Raw genomic sequence first — 17947 nt, 5'->3', positions numbered from 1 at the left:
TACGTGATTTTAACGATGTAAGGCGGTTCTTTAAAAAAATGCCGAGTAGTTAAACATATAAGGTCATAAATTCGTGGTTGGTCTCACGTAGGTAGGAAGCCATATCGATCAAACATCCTTTCGCCAACTCTTTGTTCGAATTGCACAAGACCTTTTGTTGAGCTTTTCGATTCGAGGTATACACGTGGCTCGTGGAACGTAGTTATGTGACGAAATTTTGTGCAATAAGTTATCCTTTAAACTGGAATATTTTTACGTGAACACTATTCCAAAAAAGCATACGAGTAATTTGTATTAATAATGGCCTACATGTTCAAATCGTTTTTAAATTCTCTTCCGAAAAATCGCTCCGAGTTTGTTAACGACTTGGAGATTCCTGATGATGTTAGACTAACAACCGACGTGGACGCAGATTTGGACGAAATCTCGACAATCAGGAGTGAACTTCCGGGTGACAGTTTGGTCTCAGATAGCATTGACGACTATTTATTTCCATTGCCGAGAAAAGGCACGGCTAGCACTGATTCTAGTATTTCCTTATCGAGAGCTATGACGGATTCTGAGATCGACTACGATAGATACAGAAGGGTGAGTAGGTTTTCTATAATTTTTATATAGAGGTAAATGGGTGCTACTTATGATATAAATTCTTTGAATTTTGACAAGGTATTACATATTCATAGCAGGTATACAAATGGGCATTTCTTCAAGCCGCAATTTTCTGTGTCCATGCACTAAACTCTAGTTATTTTTCAAAACAAGAATCTACAAAAAAAGAGAGCACAAATCTTCCCAATAAACCTTTCGGATCTAATGGAAAAAAATCCCAAATGCCTAAAACTTGAGAACGGTGACGTGTGCCGAATGTAGAATCCAACACAGTGTCATTTTTCTTAAAATTAAAACCGTATACCAATATTAGACTTTAGTTCGCGTATAATTAGATGACAGTACTTATAATCTGAATTTTACAATAAACTAGAAATTCGTTTTAAAGTATAAGAAAACATTTATTCCATGGGTAAAATAAATTTACACTAGAAAACGTCATTTTTCAAGCAACTGCTCATTCAATCTGCTGATTTCAGTGAGAAGAACTAGAAAGAAACTCTAGGGGCTACTTTTTCAAATAAACTTAAATGCTGTGCAATACAAATTTGTAAATTATATGAATAAAAGTTTTGTTATCGCATGTTCTACAATAATCGTTAAAATATTTGTCCATCTTGGAAATGGGGTTAATGAACGTCTAAAGAGTTGATGAGGAAGAAAATTCAGTTGTAAAAATAGTTTAAAATTACATGAAACTAATGGGAATAAATATGACATGTTAAGGTTACAATTGTTCCACGTGGAACTTAGTACATACACACATCAAAAAAAGTTTGCGATCAATAGCATAAGCTCTTATAATTCTTTAAATTTAACTTTATCAAGAAAAAATCTATGTTGTATGCTTTCTTTAAATAGGAATACCCTGTTTGAAATTAGAATATAAAACTATTTTTTATTATTTATTTTAAAAAATTGAGCCATTAATCATAATGTAATAGTAATAGAAATTTCATAGAAAGAAAAAGACTGTTTAATTAAACTTAAACAACAATTTATTATTAAAATGTGCGAATTCAATATAAAATAACTCCTCCCCTGGCTCGAATACATGCGAAGATCCTCCTGGGCATGCTGAGGATCAAGTTATCCAGCATTTCCTGGGGTAACCTATCCCATTCTTCAATAGCGGCTTCCCTGAGCTCTGGAACTGTCTGGGGACGTGGCTCACGGTTGCATACTGCTCGTTTAAGAGCATCCCACGCGTGCTCTATTGGGTGTAAGTCGGGCGAGCCGGCAGGCCAGTCTAATCGTGTGATATCGTATTCTTGAAGAGCAGCATTGACTCGTTGAGCTCGATGTGCGGGCGCATTATCATCGACCAGTACAAATTGGTGCCCATGGTTTACTCGGAATGGTCTGACGATATCATCAATAGCAACTGCTTTGTACATGTCTGCTGTCATGAAGCCCCGATACGGGATCAAAGGCGTTCTAGCTCCAATCATAATGCCACCCCAAAAGGACACCGATTTTCCGCCTTGCTGAACTGTTCCAGTGGCAGTTCTTTGTCTTTCACGGTCGCCTGGTCTTCTCCAGACACGGACACGTCGGTTATCTGGATGAGTGCTGATTCGGGATTCGTCAATGAAGAGACAGTTTTGCCAAATGTCTTCGTCCTCACCTTCTTCATTTTGCCGAAGTCTAGCCCACTGCAATCTCGTTATTGACGTTGCCGGGAATTGAGCGGAGCTCGCCAAGACCTCCGTGCTCGTAATCCAGCCTGGTGCAAGCAATTGCGAACGGTCTGCGTGCTAACTTCAAGCCCAGAGGCGGCCCTGACTTCTGCTTTTATTTTAGTGGCGTTGATTGTTGGATCACGGGCTGCCAGCAATCTAATATAGCGCTTTTGGGCAGCTGTCAAAACAGTTGGGCGACCGCTGCGGGGTCAGTCAGCTAAATTCCCCATTCCGTAATACCTCTGCAACGTAGCCACGACACAGGATTGGGATATAGCAAGTCTGCGTGCTATCACTCTCGTGGTGTATCCTTCTTCCCTCAAAGTTATTATTCTAGCTCGTAAAACCTCTGATAATCCTCTTGGCATTTTTTCAATCACAACTTTCCGCGAAAAATATCTTGAATCGCTTATAATTGACTAAATCAGATTTCTGAATGAGCGTAAGCTAGGACTGAAAGCCTTTTTATATGAAAAAACAATTGAACGGGGTCATTGTTTTATGTTCTAATTCATTTTTAAATAAAGAATCTAAAAAGAAGAAAAAATCATAATATAATCTACAGCAACAAACAAGATTTCAGTTTTTCGAAGTGATCGCAAACTTTTTTTGATGTGTGTACTACTACTAGAGAATAAACAATTCTAACACGTAGTTTTAAATTTTGTAATATGACTTTTCAATTAAAATACTTTTAACATAAGTGTAAACATTGGAAATGATAATCTTAGGCTCGTATTCTAGAACTCTACTCAATGCTCAAGTCAGGATTGCACTGGAAACACAAGCACTGGAAATACGACCCTAATGGCAGGGACTTGAGTATGATTTCGAGTGCTTTAAACCATACTCAAATCCTGACTTGAGCATTGAGTAGAGTTCTAGAATACGACTCTGAGTATCCGGAACTTTATTGTAAGTACGTTACAGTTCCCCATAAAGGAATCATTTACCTTAGTTAAACGTAATCGTGGTATCGTGGGTATGAAATGACATCAAAATCAAAATAATCCTTATTTCATAGGTAAGCATTATTACACTAGATCGTCACATTCGTTAAACTTTACCGCTCATTCGTAAGGCAGATTCCCCTGAGAAGAATGAGCAAGAAACTCTAGTGGTCGCTCTTTGTAAATAACATTCGTACGCATTCAAAATTTACAATATATTTTTTGTTTTGCTTTCAAACATCAGAGATCGAGACTATCTCCATGAGCTAAACGGGTTACTACCACGGATTTTTGTCAACCAAGTTTTAGTTTCACTATAGTTTTAAGCCTCGTGAAAAGCAAATTTTGTATATCAACCGGAATCTTGTTATAGAAGCGTATACATTACCCCTTAAATGAATTTGTGACTTTGTGAAGACGACTATCAAGAACAGCTAGTTTGTGTTTATTTCTCGTATTAATGTTATGTCTCTCACTATTTTTCATAAAGAGATTAGGTACTATTCCTCTTACGCTAGTGTAAGAATATTAATTTCCTTAAACGTATCTCTCAAAGATACTCTGGGGCCCAGATTGTAAATTCCCCTAACCGCACGTTTCTGCAGGACAAAGATTCTATTGATATCGGCTGCATTACCCCAAAGCAAAATGCCGTATGTCATTAGACTGTGAAAGTAGCTGAAGTAACTATGGATTTAGCTTTTTGGATCTTCTTATATGAGTATTTTTACAGATATTTAAACATTTATTTACCACACACAGTAATACGTACAGAACATAATAATATAACAATATTCTGGGAACAACAACAGTGCGTGGTAGGAACAGGCTCAGTATAATCCTATAATTCAGTATAATTTTATTTTTGATATTGGGTAATTATACGACAATTTTTTTTTTTTTTTTTTTTAATTACTATTATTATCTTGACTATTTTAGTAATGTATAATTTTTGCCAATAAATATGACATGTAATGTAATAGATATGTAAATGGAATATTGTAAAGTGTGCTCTCTCTCAGATGTTGCAACGCCCTACCGGTGTGCTATATGTATAAGGAAAAAATGTAAAATTTAGATCTAAGAAAACCATGTAGCAAGCAATGAATAAATAAATAAATAAATAAATAAATAAATAAATAAATAAATCCTTGTGGCTGTATGCCTCGCGGTACTGATTTTCAGCCTGACCTTGTTGAGACATCGTTTTTCAACATAATCCAATTCAACAAAACAATCGCCACGATAAACATCGGATACTAATAATTATGTCGGTTGAATTCATTAATAACATTTAATAGATTAATTTTAAAAAAATGGTATGACTATGACTATGTACGACTAATTTACATGTAATGAACAATAATAATATTATTAAAAAATATATATAAACCAGACAATATTCTCAGTTACGCTTAGGCCATGATTCCATCTCCTCCATCCTCCATTAAACTTTTCTCAAGAAGTTACCAATTAATTTCGTTCGTTACTATTTTGCCGATGTAGCCTTATTACTTCATCATTATCATCACTCCCGCAACTATCGGTCCTGCGCTGCCCGCATCCATCGGCTTCTCGCGACCTTCACCAGATCGTCGGTCCACCTGGTGGGGGGCCTACCCACTGAGTGTCGTCTGGTGCGCCGCCATTGAAGAACCTTTCCGCTTCAACGGCCATCGGTTCTCCTATCTATGTCCCCGCCCACTGCCACTACAGCTGAGCAATTCTTCGAGCTATGTCGGTTACCTTAGTTCTCCTGCGGATTTCCTCATTTCTGATTCTATCACGTAAGGAAATACCAAGCGTAGCTCTCTCCACTGCCCGCTGAGTGACCTTGAGTCTTCTTATGAGGCCCATACTTCAAGTGTGAGAAATTTAAATTTCGATTTAAATATGTGACCTGAGATCATAAAATCAAAGGTTACAAGTCTATGGCGAAAAATATTCAATTGTAAAATTTTGCGCGCAAAAAAAGGCAGCCCTCTTTTTTAAGCTTAAGTAGGGAATCGAGATTCCTTCTAATATTAATGTTTTTTTACCTGAATATTCTTGCAGCTGAGGAATAGAAGAATCAGCGACCCATTTGCGCAGATGCGGGAGGCACTCGATACATTTCCATCAGAATACCTGACTTCACTTGAAAGGTAAATTCCATCCACTGCTCTAGTAGATACATGAATCATAAGTAATAAGTTAACTCACTTGACATGCTAGAGTGACTAATCCTAAAATGTTGCGACTAGAACCGTCTCATTCGCGACTTTGAGTGCAGTCAGCTATCTCTCTGCATTCAATAATTTAAATTATTGGCTGTGGTTCTCGACATTATAAAATGATTTTTATTTCAACTTGTCGAAGGCTTACACTATAATGCTTGTCATCGTGATAAAAACATTTATTTGCCAACCGGAATAATTTTATTACAGCGTGGCCAAAATACCAACCCTTAGAACTTTGAAACGGCGGACCGACTAAATCTAGTTTTTTTAACCGACTTCAAAAAAGGGGAGGTTCTCAATTCGACTGTATGTTCTTTTTTTTTATATGTATGTTACGCGATAACTCCGGTATTTGTGAACCGATTTTCATGATTATTTTTTTGTTGGAAAGGGGGTACTTCCATAGTGGTCCCATTTCATTTTGAAGAAAATCATCCACCTCCAAGGGTGGCTGTTCACACGTTAAAATTCATTTTTATTGTAAATAGCGCCTAACTTTAATTTAGGAGCAATTACTTTAATGGTTGATTTTGCTATTCTCCAATTCAAGGCGTTTTTCTCTCGATATACTTTGAGTAGTGAGAACCGATTTTTATTATCTCCTGTGTCAAGTCCTGTATAGTGGCGCACTAGGGGATATTTCAATAAAACTTAGCAAATAGACGTAATTCCACGTACTTTTGAGGTCGGTTTTTTTAGTACTCTATACTGAGGTTATTTGAAACTAGAACCGAATAAATGACGACTTTTACCTGACAAATCAAATTCAACCATGATCTTGTTGTAATAAGGGACGCCTATAGATTCAAAATTTCTGTAACTGAGCATCTACTTACGTATCTACGTAACTTGAAATTTGTAGATACCTAAGTTGTCCAAATTGAGTGCTAAACCACTTGGAAGAATTTATTATTTGCAATTTAATTTTTTTTTGCGTTTTGTCTTGACTTGTAGCTTTTGTTCAGAATCTCTTTTCAGAACGTTTAACAATTGTATGATGTTGGGGCGTTCACGGCCAATCAATTTATTAAACCTGAGTTACAGCTTTCTCTACAATTGTTAGTACGATATATTTCACTGAGCACCCGATCTGTACAATAAGTAATTATTTATTGTCGCAATGCGATTGTAACTTTACATACGTCTGTCATTCCTCTACTCGGTGGACCACAGCTTTTTCACAAAAAAGTTTCCGTTTTGTGGGTGGGTACTTGTATAATAAAATAAATAAGATAAGTGAAATCTATCCACTCACAAAATTCAACTGCAAAAGAGTTATCACTAATTATCTTAAAAATCTAAACTACGACGAAACTGAAAATCTCTTAATTGTTCCAACTTAAAATTATTATTAGTATCGAATTAATATACTTTATTCTTTCCTTATGGCTAATTCGGTTTTGCACACACGCAGACACACACACACACACACCCCCTTCCATACACACACTAACCCCCACACAGACACACATTCACCTCACGCCTAAGTCCAGTACTGTTCACTAAGATTATAGTTATCTAAGTTCGAGTGTACTTACTTACCTTTGGTCCGGAGTGTGGAGAGGCTCGTGATCTGTAATACAGGTCTCCTAGTACGGACGCCAGTCTGTCCCACAGACTTAATAATATAACATTACTTAGATAAGTCACTACTTTAAATATTCTAAGACTTTGTGAGAGAACAATAAAGATTATTATTATTATACATTTAACTTAGGGGATTCTAACGAACTGCTGAATTCAATAAGATCCTCTAGCTAGGGGATCCTGGTGGACTCAACCTATAATTTGGAGTACCAACCTACTTACTGTATTTGCAAGTGCCCATTGTGGCCACTCAATGCACACACATACACATTAACTCGCATGGTTCATGATAGTTTTAAATCTTTATTGAATTGATATTCAATAAAGATTTAAACTTTTTAGTCGTTGAAAAACCAACGCAGCGCAGCGTCGGCGCCATCGATGAGAAACCTATGAAAGCTTTATCACCCAGTTAGTACCTTTACAGCTACTAGTCCTGGCGAGAGATGTCGCTATATATATTTATAGTTTGCTAGTTTGTTAAATGTGTATATTTATTTACCATAGAATTGTGGTAAATAAATGTGTGGTGTAATTACACCAGCATAGTAATTTATAATTCTATGGATATCGGGATCAGTTTCCAGTATTCAAGCCCAGAACCAATCGAGACCACCCCGACTCGTGTACGTCCGCTTTATAACGAAGAGTTGGAGCTTAAGATGAGAAAGTTCTTTGACGAAGAATGCCGCGTCTGGGCTCCTGATGATCCTGGCTTGTTGGACTATGAAGAAGCATTGCGGAATCTTGACTTGAAAGTACCTAAGTATATTTATTTGTGTCGTTATTCTAAGCTTAATAGGTACCAATTATACCACTCATTAGTACAACTTTTCAAAAAGGGACTTTCTTTTCGAGTGTTCTTTATTCTGTTGAGAAAAATTAATTCTAAGCTAGGTTGGCTCTAGCTCTTTTCACAATGCCTTTTGAAGATTCTACTGAACACTTGCCTAGGTCTAACGTCAAGCGACTTTTGAGTCTCAGTAATATTTACAAAGGCATTGGCAACGAAACTCCTGGAATCAACCCCGTAAGTTTAAGGCCTTTGTTTTGGCTTTTCGCGGGTAAGCGTTTACTTACATTTTGTACTTACAAGGTAAACTAAGTATAACTACTATAACTGAGTAATTTTCTAAAATAATTTCAAATACCTAGTGGAAATTTAGCCGGAAAAATTTCTGAAATATTTGAAAAATATAATTTGAAGGCTCATATGTTACGGTTATATGTATCTTTTACGTTTCAGTGTGAATTATGAAATAAATTGTATAGCTATAAGCAAAGTAAACGAGATTTAAAATCTTAGAGGATGAAAAAAAAATAAAGGAATTTAAAATGGTTGGACAACGGAAAAAAAACGAATCATGTAAAAAAGTCTTTAAAATGGCTCCATCGTTCAGTATCCTTAGCGTCAACTGTAAAAGATGGAAAAATAATTTTCCATTAAAAAAAAAATTCTGTCGGGTTATAACTTGAGGTTCGATATTTGAATTAAAACTATTTATTAAAATTGTTTTGTCTTTGTTTTATGTTTATTTAAAAACCACAAACCGCCAGTGAGTCCAATTCAATGATGAATATCCCTTTTCAGGTACTGGAACCCGATCTGGACACCAATAAACCTTGAAGATAGCATTGATTGGCCTTCAGTCTACGACTACGATTGTGTTTGGGATGGAACAAAAAATCATAGATACTGTGTAAAATGTAATTTTAATGAGAATGGTTTCCAACATTACAACAGGTTGTCACGCTATTGTACCTAGAACGGACATTCCGTGGCATTAACTTAAAATTTAACTAACTTAAATATAAATAGTTAACAAAATTGCTCTAATATCATTACGGCAGAGTTATTTTAGGCTATAAACATATTCGCTGCTTTTATACAATAACGCAGTATTGCAGAATACTGCGATTTTGAACTAAGCATACAGCGACGAGCAGAGTAAGCGAAACTTTGGCTGCATGTTTGCAATTTACTACAATACTACGTCATTGTATAAGGCAGCGACAGGTATCCAGTATTTTAAAGAAACTTATACCTCAACCTTGCAGGTTTTAAACAATTTCGCATTAAACATTGCTTTGAAAAGTTTTCAGTTACACGTCTAACGTACACCTAATGGCATTATAGCAATTTTCTCAACTTTTGTTAAAAACAAAGCACTTTGCTGAAACAAAATCTTAAAAATATATCACATACTTGATATTGCACGGATAACATGATTGGAATATCAATGAGATTCTAACGTTAACAAATGATAGTATAAAATAATAATACATAATATAAAAGCACGCGTTTTTGGGATCAATCACAGATGGACATAATAAGTAAATTATATAAATTAATATTTTCGTAAAATATAATTTTAATACATATAAAAAAAGAGCGGACTCTCGTCTCTTCGTGTTATAGAAATTCTAGGCGCACAATGTCACTACAACTCAAGAACGGAGACAAACGTTTATGAGCCTTCTAGAGTCACTATGGTATAGACATATAATAAAAGCAAGTAGGGCAACTCCCGCCTTTTGGGCGTAAATATCTTCACTGCACTTGGGGCGTAGGGTTGTCACATTATTATTTTTTTTATAATATCAAGTGACGGGACGATCATGTGTCTGGTGGTAAGCTACACGCCAGTCCATAACAATTGCAGTGCCATTTAGAGCTTTAATTCGCAAAGATCTGAGGGGCACTGCCACTGCGCCTGTCACTCATACGTCGTCATAAGTCGACGAGTCCCTGTAATTTCACCAGTACCCTCATCTTTCAAAACCGAAATCCAGTAATGGTCACATTACTGCTTGGCGGCTGAAATGGGTAAGGCAGCAGTGACCTGGACGAACTCTTTCACAAGCTTTCTACTGCTGCTAAACTTCATTTAGAGAGTAGGGTTGCTGCATTATTATTTTAGAAAGTAAAAATAAAATTAAAAATAAAATTTTAGAAATCGCATCGAAGCAATTCGCGCCGCAGTTTTCTGCGTTGCGAATTCGCATCGCGCCTATTCGCACTTTTGTGTTTCGACCCTTAATGATCTTGGTTCATCGTACGTAAATCATGGGTGCGCTGAATGCTTTTTCTGAATTTTAGTTTTGAATTATATCTTTCCTCATCAGGCAGATTTTTAAACAGTAGATACTTCGTAAAATACCGACTGCCAACTCTTTTCTTATTAATTCAACAAAGTAAACTAACTTTGCGGAACTCCGCATAAAGATTATCAAGTTTAGGATTAAGCGCCAATGCATAAGTGTTTAAATTAGTTGTTTGCATTATACTTGATTATGAAGTATGATTACGAAATATAAATGAAATGTTGAATAATTTAGAAATATGAGGCAATCTTGTTCAAATTACCACAAACACAAAAATAAACACGTTTACATTTGATGTCATTTTTTAGACGCCGAACGAACGCTTCCATTTTATAATAAATGGGACGACCCTCGCTGTGCAAACCTAGAGTTACCGTACTTGTTATTTTACAATAATATTGACGCACTGCTCGTCGTCGGGACGACTTAAAACGAAGGCTTGCTACAATACGACACTTCAAAGTAGAAAGAGTGTAAAAACCAAATTACAAATTTAAAAACGAACGTGTCGTTTTCCCCGAAGTATCGAAATGGACTTAAAACTTTTTTCGCCGTCTCCATTACAAACTTAAGCAAAACTAATTGTGATGTTACATTTACGCTCGTTTCGTCGCATAAAATTGAACGAATTTCTACAACCGATACCAAAAACATTGTAGTAAAAAAAAAGTTACTAACCCTAAGGCTCAATTTATATTGAAGCGGAACGGAATGGAACGGAAGCGTCAATTTCGCCGCTGGAATGCTCGAGCATTCGCGAACTGTCTCGCGACTGCGCCTTGCGAGCTGTAGTATTTCGTCGACGTTTGACATCACACTGCGCCTGCCTTCGCGCCACTGCCCACTTCTTGCGAATACGCGAGCGTTCTCGAGCGCTCGCTAGAATCCCGCGAAACACGCGCGACGTGATTTTTGGCTCGTACCTAGTTTATACGTTACACAAATGACGATAAAGTTCATTACACTATGTACAATATAGTTACAAAAATTCGCGTCCATTCCGTTCCAACACAATAAAAATTGAGCCTAAAAAACTGTTACCATGATTCTATAGAGTAGATATTCGCTAGCGACAACTAAAATACTTGACAATTTTGTATGACCAATCGTGCAGCGCACGTCACAAAAAGAACTATAAATATTTTATACTAATATTCTATATAAATGAGTTCTTAGGTTTTCGCGACTATCACACATAGTAAAATTAAACTATTTTTTACCCATTTTAAGTCGGCCGTTATCATGGGACCAGTAACGCTAGCACGATAGGCCGCGACTAGCGCGAGAGCGACATAAAACGCGAGATACTGGAGGCGAAGCTGCAGAGCCTTGAACACCGCCGTAAAGTTGCCTGCTTATCGGTATTTGACAGGATATATCACGGAGTGTGCGATGGAATTACACGATTTAATTCCGGCTTCCCCTTTCCATCACCGGGGGATTAGGCGTAGGCTAGGGTTCCACCCCTATGTTGTGGATATTCCAAAGATTCGCATGAAGCGATATGTTTCCACATTTATATGACAAACGGCTATGAAGTGGAATTCCCTGCCTGCAGACTTGTTCCCTGAACGTTACAACTTGGACCTTTCAAGGCGAGAGTGTGTGAGAGCTCATCGTCACTTTCCATCAGGTGAGATGGCGGTCAAATTTATAAAAAAAAATGCTGCTATTCTCACTTAGAGATCTCGCGCTTTACGTCGCTCTCGCAAAAGTCGCGCCTTATCGTGCTAGCCGTACTGTAAAGTGCTAGAAACGTTGGTTTGTTTGAAAAAACAAAAATAGGCGATTTTGGATCCGGAAAAATTTGTTTAATTGCCAATGATAACTTCATTCATATATATTAAAGTCAATACCGAGTTATAATACGGTACAGAATTAATCGACCAGTCAGACAACATCCAGATCCCAACAAAAGAAATACCTATAAAAATATTTGACCTGATCGCTAGCGACTACGATCATTGTATTCACGACAAAGTAGGTTTTGTGCCTGTATCAGATGGTGAGTAACACACAAACCTATAATTGTATATTAACTTTAAAATATTATGCAAAAAGCTTAAATACGGTTTAAAAAGAAAATACTATTAGAAATATATCTCTTTGCGTGATAAAATCGGTAAATACAAAAAAGTTTTATGTAAAATAATGGCAAAGGTCAACTTATTTAAAAATAGCGTAACTTATTACTTTAATATAAAGTAAAATTGTTTTAATACTTATTCAAACAGCAATGTAATTCATTATGGCTTGTTTAATAATGTTAACATGTACATTCTGCCAGTATGAGAAATAACTGTTTTATTTGTACACATAACTTATTTCGTTCCTTGGGGACTTAATAAGCACGGGTAGAGCCCTATTATAGACTAGATAGCTATCCCTTTGGGCTCTTACACATAAACACGATACGACGTCGCATCGTGAAATCTCGCATCTTTGAATTTTGAATAACAAATGAATGCATCACTGGGGAGCGCACCGTGAGTTTCTACGATACGACGTCGTGTCACGTGGCAATGTCGTGTCGTGAATTTTTACGTTCCTCGTTGTAGATTTCCACGATACGACGTCGCAGCGTGAAACGATGCCGCGTCGTGCGCACGACGCAATGTCGTATCGTGTTTATGTGTAAGAGCCCTTTAGGCTCAATTTATATTGCGGCGGAACGGAATGGAAACACATTTTTGTAAGAATATTGTACATAGCATAACGAACTTTATGATGAACTGAGTAACGTACAAACTAGATACGAGCCAAAATTTTCCGCGGAATGCGCGAGTTTTGTAATGTTAATATGCCATGTTCCGCCGCAATGTAAATTGAGGCTTATGGCAAAAGACAATTCGGTAGCATTCATGTTGTCTTTCCAGTCATAACGACAAGTCTAAATTTGTCGTTAAAACAACTGCTGCTTGCTTGTTATCGGTCAATTTTTTGAAATCACTGTTCTATAAATAATTACCTGTGAAAATTTTGAAACTACTGTTTCTATTAGTAAGCAAGTATTGCATCAAACTTTTGAAATCACAGTTTCCGCTAATAATTATCTATAAAAAAGTAGTTCAAGCGCGCTACTCACCTGGAAAGACAGAATATGTAAGCATCACAGTTGTCTTGCGCCTAAAGCAGGAAGCCGGCCGATTTTGGCGTGATTGTCTGAGGGTCGTATTCTAGAACTCTACTCAATACTCAAGTCAGGATTTGAGTATGATTCAAAGCACTCGAAATCATTCTCAAGTCCCTGCCATTAGGGTCGTATTTCCAGTGCTTGTGTTTCAATTGCAATCCTGACTTGAGCATTGTAGAGTAGAGTTCTAGAATACGACACTAAGTTCTTACCAGTATTACCTACCAATCTGTTACTAGTAAAATATTGTGTATATTCTTCTCGTTTATTTAGATGTATAATAAACATGTTATTAGATGTAGATTTCTGTGTGGGCTGACTCTACTTTGTAAAATGTATTTTGAAATTGCATATACATTTTACCCTATACACTGTTCAGAATTATTGGCAATTTCGCGTTTGTTATGATACAAATCGTAAATCACAGTGCGTAGATAGATAATTATTAAATAAAATAAGGAGTTATTTAAAAATGGGTATAGAAAACGTAACTTTACAAATATATGAAATTAATTACGTACATAAAATATATTCTTTCGTACAGGTAACTTACCATGTAGATTTAAAGAAGAATGTAAAATAAACGTTACAAAAAGATTTTCAATAGTGCAGTTTTTGTGTTCTACTTAATAACTTTTTGCAATTAATGTTTAGAAAAAAGTTTTTTTTTTTATAAATGTCCAAAAGCAATTTAGTTGAGTGCTTACAAACTAGGCTTAAATTATAAAAGGTACAAATTGTTTGCGATGGATGTTTTAATACCTTTTTGAGAGGCCATTATAAAATAATAGGTTTTCTATCAGTTTTCAGAAAATATTATATATAAATACTTCACACTTTCCAGGATTAAAATGTCTATATCACATCCTCCATAAAAAGAGACATAATTCAAAAGTTTTGGGAAACTGGCCAAATAAATTAAAAAAAAGTTTTTATTCATAATAGGGTCAGGTAGAGTTAGGAACGCCAGTGGAAGAGGGATTTGACGCCTTAACTCATAATCGAGTTTAGCACTATATTTTCTCAGCCGATAAAACAGACAAACATTTTAACGAATTAATTGAAACGATTTTAAAGAGATGTCGCTACGATGCTCTTAAAGGCAGAAAAAAAATTACATTTGTGAAATGTTGAGAACGCGAGGTAAGCATTACTATTATAAGAAATACGATGTACTGTTCCTCTTACCCCATATTTTGGGGGGAAAGAAGTATTAAAAATCAGGGAAAAGCGGCGGAAAACACACAGTAGTACTTGTATTCCATTTAATTCTTTATTTACACCAAACAGCTCGACAAAACACCTTTTCGTTCCCCGCCCAAAATCTTACAACCTTCTTTACTAGCCGGGGCCTCTAGCGGCGTAATTGGTAATCACAAAATTCAAATGTCAATACGATTACTTTCAAAATAAAAATTTCAAATTGCATCCTATTATTTCAGTGTTTATATATGTGTTTAATAATTGACGAATTAAATAATTCTAATTAAATATTACGTATGACCAGGAATATTATATTATAGCAAAAAGTTGATGAAGCTCCGGAAGGAACAACTCGCGACCTCTAGTAGTATACATGACAATTGCGAAGTTAAAATCAATATAAATAAAAACAACGACTATTAAAATTATGCAATGGCCTACAGCACCTTGATTGTTACTTAGATTGAAAGTAATTATTAATTTAATATTGAAATAATTACAAAATAATGGTGATGTTTATTTAATGTTGTTTATATATAATGCTTATTTAACTAAGATGTGATCCGGTTTTGGGAGAATTTTGTAACTCAATTATTGTTAAAACAGGTACAGCTAATAAACAAAGGCAAGTTTAGTGTACTTCAAAATTCCTATAAAACTTTATCTGTTCTTCCTAGAGCTCAAGACATTTCACTGAAAATAAATATAATTTTATCATATTTGGTATATATGTGGCTGGTGCCACGTATGTTTTTTTCCTTATCTATTCTGCCAGATTTTAAAAATAAGTTTTTGAATTATATCCCTTTATTATTGATGGATAACATTCAGAACTTTCTCTGAAAACCTTAATTTATTTTCCTATTAGAAAGGCTTATTCGTTCAAAATAGATCATGTTGTTGTCGCATCCTTCGCAAACTTAAAGGCCTTAATATACGACGTACATTTCAGGCACAATATGTGTTAATCGAACCGTTCAATCTGAACACCTTCAGGGTGTGAGACGAAGCTGTTAAAAGCAATGAAACTACTGGCTGAACCTCTTTCCTGTCCTCAGGAATTGATTACGCCCATCGTGTCAGCGTCAGCACTACAGTCCAATACTACGCGATACAATAAAAAGATTTAATAAAACTTTGAACGCAGTCAATAGCATGCGAAATCGGTACGCTTTTGTAGTTCATTCTTTTCACAAGAAAAAGGCTGTTATGTTAGTAATAATAAAGATGCAATTCCTTAAGCAAACCAAAGCTATGTCAAAGTTATTAGTGAAACCCAGTCACCATTTCAAGCTGTCGATTCAACAGAAAGAAAAAGTCTCTTTCTGTTGAATCGAAATTTCATATACTTCCATCTCACTCTATAGCTATGCACATGAGAATACCCGAAGAATAGCGTCGTGAAGGGAAGCTGCACCCCACACCCCCCAGTCTTGACTCTCGTGCTACATGTGCCCGGACAACTACGCTAGCGTTGAACTACTTACTTATCTAACACTTAATTACATCGGTAGATGGATTTCGTTGACGCTCAAGTTTTCTTACAATATATTTTTCAATAATGCATTTGTTTACCAATACGGTTTGTATTACCGAAAGGGTTCATTTAAAAATAAGCAGATGTTCATTTAACAGAATTCAGCTGTTTTTTAAATGAACCTTTAATTTTAGATAAATGAACCTGGAAGTAACGGATTAATTTATTTTTCTTATAACGGCTGTGGTTTCAATAATGTATACTGATCGAATATTTGTACATCAACGTAACTCCGACAAGAAGCGTCAACTAACCAGTCACGAGCATAACCATGGCTCGATTCTTCTACAATATTGCACTTTACTACAAGCTGCCATTTTATTAGTACCTGTCCAGAGATTCAGTTTACAAAGCGTCTCGAACAGTTTTTGTTGATATCAAAATTTAGGTCGAACGTGGAAATTATCTATTGTCAATGCTATGAGGTCAACCAGAAGCATTTCATTTCAGGTATAATTATTTACAGAAGTATATAAATTAATTACACTTAAGGACACTTTGTAAACTAAGAAATCCTGTAAACCCTAATTGGTATATCAGGACGGGATTCGAAAAGTTATCTATAGCCAAAAGCTAATTATAGTTAATGACGGAATTTAGAGTGACCGGTTTCTTTTATTATATATTCAATTAAAAAACAAGGCAACCGTAGATCTTTTGACTCCAGCTAGAGCCTTTACCTACTTGTGGTTAGGATGTCGTTATTTCTAGTAACGTGCACGAACACGCTTTGCTTATTTTAATACTGTAAATACAACATCAATAGAAACATGGATTTGTAAGAGCTACAAACATTCCTGGTACGTAGGCAGCAGGAATATTTTTGCTCTCCCGAACGCTTGTCCAGAATGTCTTAGGGCACAAATTCGCAACAAATGAGTTCAATAATTTGCGCGTACATTGTGCAATGCCTCGCAGAACGCACCACACCGTTCCGAATTTGCGACCTTTGCGATTTGCTAAGCAACGATGTTGCGCGCTTTACATTGTAGGTTTTGGGATGTAGATCACGGCTGTGTTTCCTATTCCTTTACCATACTTGTCAGGATTGAGAGTGCAAACTTTAATAATATAATTTTCTTAACCTTTTGATTATAGAGGTTTGAGGAAATGGGAAAAGCGAAGGCGTTTTGTACGGGGCAAGCCACGCGGCACATACCCAAGACGATACCCCCGCGTTGTAACTGCACTGGCTACGCAATTTTCTTAGCTGCACAACCCGCACACCAACCACAAATGTGTAAAGACCTAGTCTGAGTTCGAAAGACTGTCTCGTCGGTATTAATGCTAATCATACGTATATATTTCTTTAACAATCCTCAATAAAATTCAATGGAATACAAAAATATGCTTTTATCAAGGAAGAGCTTAAGAAGACTACAGTAGTGCATTGATCGTTGTTAAACTTGTTCTCGTAGAATTTATGAACGATTGTAATTTCGCTTTTATAATAATTGACATTCTATATAACAAATTTACAGATTATAAATAGACATATTTTTGGGAGGTGTATAAAAATAATATCGCTACATAAGTCAGTCATGCGAGTATGGATCGCAGAGGCAATTTGTTTCTCAACTTTTTCCAAATTTTTATTTTTCACGGGTAGCGGTTTTAAATATGTTTAGGAACTTTTGTCAGCACAAAAAAAAAGTAATTTTAATCGTTCACAAAATCTACTAACCCGAACGTAATATACAGCCTTAATTAGATTTAATAAGAATTAGATATATTTAATTAAGGTGCTTAAAGTTTATAAAGTGCAAGCACGTTACAATATTGAAGTAGTGAAAGTTTGGAGATGAAATCGTACAAAATTAATTGACGCATTTTTAAAAAATCAACCGTTTATTTTTGTCTATTAAGACTATTTTTAAATGTTTTTAGACGTTTAGAAATAAAGACAAAATTATTTTCGTTAC

General features: G+C 35.8%; 1 protein-coding gene across 1 annotated transcript; it reads left to right on the top strand.

The window, feature by feature from the left end:
- Nucleotides 1-300: 300 nt before the first annotated feature.
- On the top strand, nt 301-8985 carry LOC113235987. Its single transcript, XM_026471910.1, has 4 exons — nt 301-588; nt 5297-5385; nt 7592-7813; nt 8639-8985. Exons 1-4 carry the CDS (start codon nt 301-303, stop codon nt 8811-8813), a joined length of 774 nt encoding a protein of 257 aa, XP_026327695.1. The 3' UTR covers nt 8814-8985.
- The last annotated feature ends 8962 nt before the right edge of the window (nt 8986-17947 follow it).

Source organism: Hyposmocoma kahamanoa, unplaced genomic scaffold (assembly GCF_003589595.1).
Source record: "Hyposmocoma kahamanoa isolate Upper Pololo Valley unplaced genomic scaffold, ASM358959v1 88, whole genome shotgun sequence".
Taxonomy (NCBI): Eukaryota; Metazoa; Arthropoda; class Insecta; order Lepidoptera; family Cosmopterigidae; genus Hyposmocoma; species Hyposmocoma kahamanoa.
This window is presented reverse-complemented; position numbering and strand designations above follow the sequence as displayed.